The 9,609-nt window shown below is 29.5% G+C and overlaps 1 protein-coding gene across 1 annotated transcript; it reads left to right on the top strand.

Moving 5' to 3' along the window:
- The first annotated feature begins 3,787 nt into the window (after positions 1-3,787).
- On the top strand, positions 3,788-4,205 carry LOC107456357 (uncharacterized). The gene is made up of 2 exons (XM_016074218.2): positions 3,788-3,884; positions 3,964-4,205. Exons 1-2 carry the CDS (start codon positions 3,788-3,790, stop codon positions 4,203-4,205), a joined length of 339 nt encoding a protein of 112 aa, XP_015929704.2.
- The last annotated feature ends 5,404 nt before the right edge of the window (positions 4,206-9,609 follow it).

Genomic DNA, 9,609 nt, shown 5'->3' on the forward strand with positions numbered 1-9,609 from the left:
TTTTTTTTTTTTTTTTTTTTTTTTTTTTTTTTTTTTTTTTTTTTAATTTTTGAAATCTCACTTAACTTTTTAGATTAGCTTTCGTGAATTTCATTAGACAAAAGGATAAAACAAAAATTGTTCGCAGACCTACTATCAAACACTGCTTATTATAAAACAGGGTTAGCGAAATCTGCAATAATTTCTATCACACAATTTCTACACTCAATTCTCCACAAATGAAAAAATAGAGTTCTAGGATTGTGTAAATTAACAGATAAAGCTGAAATTGAAATAATACATTTAATTGCTTGTTAAAAACGTAACCAAGAACTTTGCTTTTGACAGTGGCAACTCTGTTTTTATCACGAACTAAATAAAGTACAAGCATTAATAAAAACATTAGATACTAGGTAATTAATACAAAGTAAATTAATTTTACATCAGTTATTTAAATTTTGTCAGCTATTTGAATCTAAAGCCACTACACTTAATTTACAATTCAATAAATCAAGTTATCGATTTGTACAAATCTTATAAAGCAGAGAAAAGCACAATAAGCAATTAATATCAATAAGTTTACTTCTAAACGTAACTAATAATAAAAGTATCTTATTTCAGAACATCCTATGCAATCTACATAAATCGTACAAAGGTATTGATAAATAAATGAAAAAGGTTTATATTTACATGTAAATTTAATATATTTAATCAGTTAAAAATATATTTTAAAGAATTGACAAGTTAAACGACAGATATATAAAAAAATTTAAATGGCAAACATTAACCTGTAAGCTGAATCACAGTAACGAGCAAGAACCAACGAGTAAGAAACGAACACTAGTGTCTCAATGTAGAGTCGAGTGGAAAATGGCTCTCTATGGAAATCCTATGTTAAGAGCTTACGCATGCGCCGTGTAAGGTTTTCTGGCGACAAAAGCTTGGCGTCAAAATTTGGAGTTGAAATCTTGGCAGGCCATGCGAGTTGAAGTTGAAGTTTTTGATTTGTGGATTTAAGGAACTAAGCTTGTAACCTTTAAGCTATTTTTAATCAAATACTCTCGAACCCTTTCAATTATTTATTAATAAAGTTAAGCTACTTGCAGTGAAGTGAATGCAATGAAATAGTTTGATCCGTTCTGTGTAACTTGTTGCACGTTTCAAATTTAATTTAATTATTTTTAAAATTGTTAATTATTTAATTTTTTCAAATTGTGAAATGAAATTTTATATGTGAATGAAAATGTATCTGTACAGATGCATGTGCATAAATTGAGGGAAAAAGGACAAGTGCTTATTTACAAGCCAAAAGAAGAACAGCTTTCCAGTTATCCTTGTTTGAAAAAAGATTTTACCTTGGGATGATGAACTCTGCTCAGTTGAAAATATTACAAATGTATGGAAATGACATAGTCATGATTGATTCGACTCATGGAACTAACCAGCAAGGATACTTATTAACTACTATTTTGGTGAAGGGTTTCCTGTTGCAACTCTTTACTCCTCAAGAGTATCTGCTGATGTTTTAGAACCATTTTTTGAAGAAATAAGGATGAAGTATGAAGATTTCAAGCCACGTGTTTTCATGTCAGATGATGATCCAGCATTGTATAATTCTTTCAAGAATGTCAGGGAATTCTTTCAAGGAAAATCAACTTCTTTGTACCTGGCATGTCAAGCATGCATGAAAGTTGAAATTAGTGCAAAAAATTAAAAAGGAAGATGTCAGTGAAAGTGTGAGAGAAGAATTGTTTTTCTGAATCTGATCAGAAAGAATTTGATAGGAGGATTACAGTTTTTGTTGACAATCTCTTAAAGAATGATGATACTGTGGCCTTTGGACTGCACTTCCAGAAATATTACATGGGTCATGTTCAAGTTTGGGCCTATTGCCACCGTCTTGGACTCAAAGTGAATACTAACATGAAGGTTGAACGCTGGCTTAGAGAGATAAAGTATGAAGAAGCTGATGGCAAGGTTGTAAAGTGCCTCGACAAGTCTATTTCAATAGTTTTAAATGCAATCAACAGGAAAATTATAGGTCGATTCATGTCAATGGAAAGGAGTAAGTTGACATCACTGCATGCACAAATTAGAGCCAGACATGATGCCGCCAAAGAATTACCCAAGCAAAATGTTTACGTTCATAGTACAACAGAATGGCATGTTGTATCTAGTAGAGCAAGACTTTTTACCAATAGTATAGAAACATGCACAGTTCAAAAAGAAAGTGCTTGCAACTGTGACATTAAATGTCCAGACTGTAATATCTGCATTCACAGTTTTTCTTGTACCTGCATTGATTATAAAGTCAGATTTGTAATCTGTAAACATATACATTTAGTTGACATAAACTTTCCACCAAGTGTACCTTCAAGTGACAGTGCATCAACTTCAGAGGACAACAGTTTTGTAATAGATTTTGAAAAGAAGCAGTGCAGGATTGAGGAAGAAAAGGAAACATTAAACAAGCATTTGAAAAAAAATTCTAATTTTGATGATTTGAGAATCAAGGCTCAGAATATATTTTCTAATTTAGCTGCCAAGTGAGCAGATCCAAGCACATCTCGTGACGAGTTGAGTTTATAGATTGAGCAAGGTGAGCTGCATTAAGGTCAGAGGGAAGAGTATTGTCAACTACCAATGATGATAATAGGGTTTCTGGGTTGAAAAGAATAAGTCCACAGTGTAGATTGTATCTCAAAGAAAAAAGAAGTGATCACGCCAACTGCTGAATAAGAAAATTCCAGTTGGCAATATGAAGTTCTGAAGCACCCGTTTAAAGTTTTAGCCTGAAGTCTTTCCCCGTGACCCCAGAGATCACCTCGAATAAGGATCGTGCAGGAATAGCCTTAGCATTTTCTACAATCTGTGTTTTCTTTCAGATTTCTCCTCACCCAGCAGTACTTCAGGTCAGCACGGCCCTGTAGGAATCTGGTTTTCGTAATGCCTGCCATACATGCCAATGTAGTAAAGTAAGAAGTGTTTCTTAAAATAAGATAATTTATGCACATCAGTGTATTAAGTTGACGATTTATCCAGTAATAAATTTATATACATTAGTACGTTAAGTGAAATTGATTTTTTTTATCATTGTGGAATTATACAACTACATCAGTAGTTTTGTTTGCACCTAACGTTTATAAACATGTTATTCTATTAGTGTTCCAAATGCTTTTATTTATTGTGAAATTGTTGTTAATAATAATAACCTATAACAATTGAAGTTTTTAAGAAGATAAAGATGAAATATATGAGTGTTCTGTTTCAAGTGAAGGAATTTATTGATTGTTTTGAAATCGGAACGACCTTGAGTTTAACAGTGAATTGATTCATGCCATTTTCTTCGCTGAAGACATTTATAATTTGTTGTGTATTCTGTTTGTAGAATTATTCGGAATGATATTTTATTATGTATTCGTAAATTTATTATCAGATGAATTATATTCTGATGCCAATTTATTTTAGATGAGATTTTTCTCTAGTAAAAGAAATATTCTTAGTAATTCTAAATGGTAGAATTGTGTCAATTTATCTTTTACTGATATAAGAATTTAAGTTTTTTTTTATGAAACTTTGATATTCGTTGATTGACTTTTGAATAATAGAAAGTTGTTATTAGTATAAAGCATATTCTTATTGAAGTTTTATCATATTAATTTGCCTATTATTATTTAGTTTGATTTGCATATTTTAAAAGCATAAATGGGAATTTAATTAATCATCACTTATTATTTGGTATACTCTCGTATTGCTTTATTTATCGAAATTTGGGTGAAATTGTTTTTTTTTTTTTTAATTTTTGAATATGGCTTATTTGGGGCGTGCACGTAAAGATGGTCTTAAGGCTTTAGCAATTGAGTTGGGTCATGATATTTCGGATGACATGAAAATTACCGATTTGTGTAAATCGATAACGACAGGTGAAGGATACGATGAAGAGTTCACTAAAAATCTGTTGTTTTTAGAATCTGAAATTTTTAGGTCATATTATCGAATCCGGACAACATTCCCCAGATCCCGAGAAGGTTGAAGCAATACAAAAATTAAGCCAACCATCCACTAAGAAGGAAGTCAAAAGTCTTCTGGGTTTGGCTAGCTACTATAGAGATTATATTCCAAACTTTTCAGATATAATGCTACCTTTGACCGACCTTACAAAGAAAAACGTTCCAAACAACATTCCTTGGGACGACTCAGTTGAACAGTCGTTTTCTAAGCTCTAAGAGCTATTAATTTAACTGCCCTCCTTGTACACTCCCAATATGGAACGATCGTTCCAACTTTTTACTGACGCCAGTGCAACAGCAGTAGGAGCCTGTTTATCACAAACTGATGAACATGGGAAAGAAATGCCAATTGCATTATTCAGCAAAAAATTATCAGAAAGCGAAAAGAAATGGTCCACTATAGAACGATAGGCGTGTTCAGTGATAGAAGCATTAAAACGCTTCAAAACTTGGATATTTACACACAAATAATTATAAATTGAATAAATAATATCACATATGATCTCGTATTTTGTTGGTATTTATAAAACAATTCCTCAGATCGATTATTACTTTATTCTAGTACTTGTCTTTAATATAAATGCCAACCATTCAGATCTTTTCTCAATTTTTTAAATCAAGTGAAACTAGAAAAAAAATTAATGAAATTAGTTAATATTTATATGATTTTATTTGATAAGACTGTCAATTTCATTTTATTTTAAAAATCAAAGAGGTTGGCTATTATATATTTATAAAATAATAAATATGTATATTCGTATGGTAAATATATTCTGTTGTAATTGTATACCATATTTTTATATACTACATACTATGTTGTATTACATAACTTTCAAAATACTAACATACTTTAAGAATATTTATATCAATGGTTAGTATAACATAGCTGTTGTGAGCGTGACCAAGATTAAAACTAAAACCTAATACATATTTTAAGTATGATTTCTTTATTTTATAAAAAAATTATATTTGAAAAGAATATTTATTTTTATGTTAAAATTACATTTTCTACCATCATTGTGATGAATTTTATATGTATATATATATATTTCATTTTTACCTTTCTACTCAATATTTTATTTCGAACCAAATGTTACAGCCCGATAATCATAATATCCGGCCATAACAGGATATCCGTTGCATCTCTACTTTTATTATCAGTGCTCTATCGCATACAAAAAGAATTTTTTGTATTTGAGCATTTATAACTAGCTATAGCGTTGAAGACAAATTTAAATCGAGTTGAAGTTAACAAATAATTTTTGATTTTATTACGATAATTTTTCATGTTACAGCATGAAATATGTGTCAAACAGCTTTTATTTTATGTTTTCTATCTAAAGATAAACAATCCCTTCAAGTTACAGCAATGTAACATTATTATTAATAATTATGCCTTAAATTTTTAGTTTATTTATTTTTAAGTTAGACGATTGGGTGAAGAGGTTTTTCTGATTAATTTTTTTTTTAGTTTAAGTTTCAAATTAAAGAAAAATTCAGTGTCATTTGAAATTGTTTATTATTTTCAGTTTTAAGTTCACGAGAGTTGAAATCTGCTTATTTCTGCTATTTCAAAGTCTAAATCTGCTTATTTCTGTTATGTTAGCTATGAATGGTTCAGCTGCAATTTCTATTTTTACTGGCAACATCTACATTACTTTCTGGTGGCAACACTACATAAGCGTTGTTTATAAACACTGCTCAATTCCTTGTGTGTTTTTTTTTTAAATTAATCTGTTGATGTTGTTTCATTTCCATGTAATAATTTCATAGATAATATTTTTATGATTTAGTAATTGATTAAGTTACGTTATGTATGGTAAGTAATGATCTATGTATTGTAATTATGTTTGTTACCTAATAAAATATTGGACTGTTTCAATGTTCATACTATTAATGTATTGAGTATAGTTACAACACCTTTGTTTTTTTTTATCGTATTCCAATAAATATAATTAAGAAATGAGTTTTTTATTCATTTACTGTATTGATTTATAACCTTTTTGGAAACTTATTGACTCTGTAGGTGCATAACTACACACACAAACTAGCTCGTTGATAATTATTTATTACTTATTAGTTCTCTTATACACATTAAAATGTATTGCCAGACGATACGCTTTCACTATGCATAACTCTTGACATTTAGTTTTAAGCGCTTTTTTTGCCACTGTTGTGTTACTCTGTGGAACATGTTTTACATTCCAAAAGTGAAAGTACGGTTTTGATTTTAAAATTGTTTATCTACCAGTAATCTTTTAATAAGGTGAAGGATATTTATTCATCTGCTAGTTTTTTTAATTCTGCTTCTAACTGTGTTGTTGCGGAATCCATTCTTTACGTAGTTCATTTACTTTAGGGAACATGTGGAAAATTATGCTTTTTCCTTTTGTGTTTTTATCAGAATTTTTGCTAGTTGAAATCGCGCAAACTGTCATTTCATTAATAGTTTTACATTTTTGTGAATTCACTGCAATAAACTGAAGAAAATAATTTTATAAAACAGCAAATATCTTGACATATGTCACAAAAAGGAATGCTCCAATATTAGTTAGACTGAACGCTACATTCTTGAAGTAAAAGTGCTAGCTTCGCACCACAGTGGAGGAAATCAGAGGTTTGGCGCGGGGAGAGTTTCTTCAAAGGAGTGAACCAGCCCTTCTATTATCTTTAGCCCTGGTTACGTTCTCTTCGATTGTTGAAATCTGCCCCCCCCCCCGGAGGGNCCGCCCCCCAGGAGGGGTAGATTTCAACAAAATACATGGTTCACTAAATATGTAAAATTAGGTACTTTGGCTTAGACATTAAATATCAAAATTAAGAGGTTACATCAAGTATCAATTAAGTAAATAAATATTAGAACTTAGATTTTGAAAGCAATAAAACTTCGAAAATAATTCTTTATCAAAAACTGTTGAAAGGTGCCCCCCTCTCGTCTTTATAAAAATAGTAAACAAGACTTAATGAAACTGAATTGATGAATAATGCATTAAACAAGCATAGTAAATAATTGATAAAGCTTGTGTGATTGTACGGTTATTAAAATATAAATACTATTTTTTAGTATGTTTGATCAAATTCTAGGTTACAAGAGAATGTATATAATTCAACAAAATATATCCATTTAACATATGTTTTAATTTTAATAATAAATTATTTTGTTACTTCAGAATATCAGTAATGTTTTTCGAGCATACTAAAATCCATTGTAGAACAATATTTTACAGATAACTAAGACTTACCAAGCTTTATTTTCTTTAAATTATTAATATATCCATAAAATATGAAGCGTGATTTTTAAAATATGCGTAATTTTCACCAAGCATAATTTTTACATCGCATTTACACATCTAAATTACATGTATGCAAGTCAAGATTATGAGAACGGAGAAGTAAGTCTCAAAGATGGCGTAAACTATGTATCACAATGTGAGATTTGTAATATCAAATTGAACTGCGGTGTATGTTTCTTAAATCAGAACAATATGAATATCAAATTATACAAAACTCACAAACAACAACTCTATAAAAATATAACGTACCTCGGCATTACGTTTTTATTTCGTTTCCCATTCTGAACGTCCGATGCTTTAATTTTAATTACGATAATTCATAGTTATTGTTGCTGTTAATTGTTTAAAAAATCAAAAAATATGTCGTAAACTAAACAAAAAGAATTATCATAAAGCGTTCCCATATTTTCAATTTATCTTGTCTTAAAAAAATTGCGTTGTACTATTTCAGGGTTCCTACGGTCCTTAAAAACTGCTTAACTTTTATTTTGGAAAATAAGGGCCCTTAAAAGTACTTAGTTTTGGTACAAGGTTCTTAAAAGTGCTTAATTTTTCAGCATCACTATAGTTGATATGAACAATTTTTCAGTTCGATGTTTTAAAACAGAAAGTCGTTCTTTTATCTCCTAGAATTAGATCATGCACGGTGAGTAAAGCATTTTAGAGAGACAAGAAGGGATGTGTGTGAGATGGCTACAGGCAAGGAGAAGAAAGCGTGTCTTTTTATTAATATATTGGTTCTTTCATTAATATATTCTGCCTCGAATGATTCTCTATGAGCCCTGTGGCAGAATTTTTTTGGGCTTTCTGCGACAATCTTCTCTAGCACTAATATTTTTCTGCAAGATACTTTTAATAATAACTCATATACATGTTATTAATTAAATTTAAAGTAACAGAAACGTATTTACAAAAAAAAGCCTATTTGGATATAATAAAATTTTATGTATTTTTTTTAAATAATGAATATGTAATATTTTTTTATTCTAATATCATGGGCGATATTCTCACATTCTGTAAGAGGAAAACACACTAATTATTTCTTTTTTCGCATTTCCTAAATCATCATCACACTTAAAAATTGTAAAATAAGTGAAAGAAAAGAAAACCAAAATTTTTCATTTTTCCCAAAAGGAAATTTAAAAAAATCACGAGCATTTCTTCCCCTCTGATGAGTGAATAAGGTATCTCTTGAGTATAATTGTGGTGGGAAAAAAATCTTTCTAACATTTCTGCAGAAAAGAAATTTTTTACTTCAATATACCTTATTTTTCATTCTTCTCAAATAAGAATCGAAAAATTAAGAACATTTCTTTCCCCTTCGATGCTTGAAAAAGACATCTTTTAAATATAATTTTAGAGAGAAAAAAAATTTCAAAAATTTTTGCAGAAAAGAAAACCAAATTTTTTTACTTTGTAAAGGAAAAATTTTTCTGCAAGAACTCTGTAACGTTCTGCAACAATGTCGCCACGATTCTGCCACTGGGTCTATGAGAGGAGTGACATTCTAAAAGAATAGAGTGTGGACAAGGGAAATACTGCAGATGGAAGAGATAGTGCTTTTTCGGGGGGTAGTTACAAGGTACTTAAGTAGGAGACCCACACTGACCTTCAAAATTGACAGAATTCAAGAAATTCTGTTCGACTGGTAATGCATCTGCTAATAGGAATAAAGTAAAACCCTAAGAAAAGAAGTATGAAAAAAAATTTTGAACTAGAATCCGTAACGAAAATTATTTCCGAAAATCTTGGAAGAATTAAATAAATTTGTATAATATTTCAGTGTGTAATAAGTAACTGTAAATTTATAAAAAGCAGCAAAATTCATGATTGCACTAAAAATTAGACAGATATGTAATAAGCAGGGTTTGAAAACTCTCATCCTACCTAGGTTTTATATCAAAAACCTGAGATTTATTGAGTTTTTGAAGTAAAACCAAGTTTTTTCGAAAATATTTTAAATTTTTATTTCTGAGTACTAAATAATGAATGATTTGCTCCTAACAAGAAAGTTAAATGTTAGGTAACTATTTATAACTTGTTTTGCTGCAATGTAAATTTTTTTTTAAAGTTTTAGATTGTTATTGTTTCTTAAGGATAAGCAGATTGTTACATAAAAATTTAAATCTACTCAATTATAGGATCCCAAACTTTTTGTTATTAATGTCTATTAGAATAAAATTCAAACTTAGATTTTAATAATCATTTTTCTCAGTTAACATTGCAACTTAATATACTGTTTCTTTTTCATATTTTTTTTTGAAGTTTCTATTCAACTTTTGGTTGCTTTAAAATTAGTAAATGTTTTTCGTCAGATTGTTTAGTAG

This window comes from Parasteatoda tepidariorum, chromosome 4 (assembly GCF_043381705.1).
Source record: "Parasteatoda tepidariorum isolate YZ-2023 chromosome 4, CAS_Ptep_4.0, whole genome shotgun sequence".
In the NCBI taxonomy this organism is placed as follows: domain Eukaryota; kingdom Metazoa; phylum Arthropoda; class Arachnida; order Araneae; family Theridiidae; genus Parasteatoda; species Parasteatoda tepidariorum.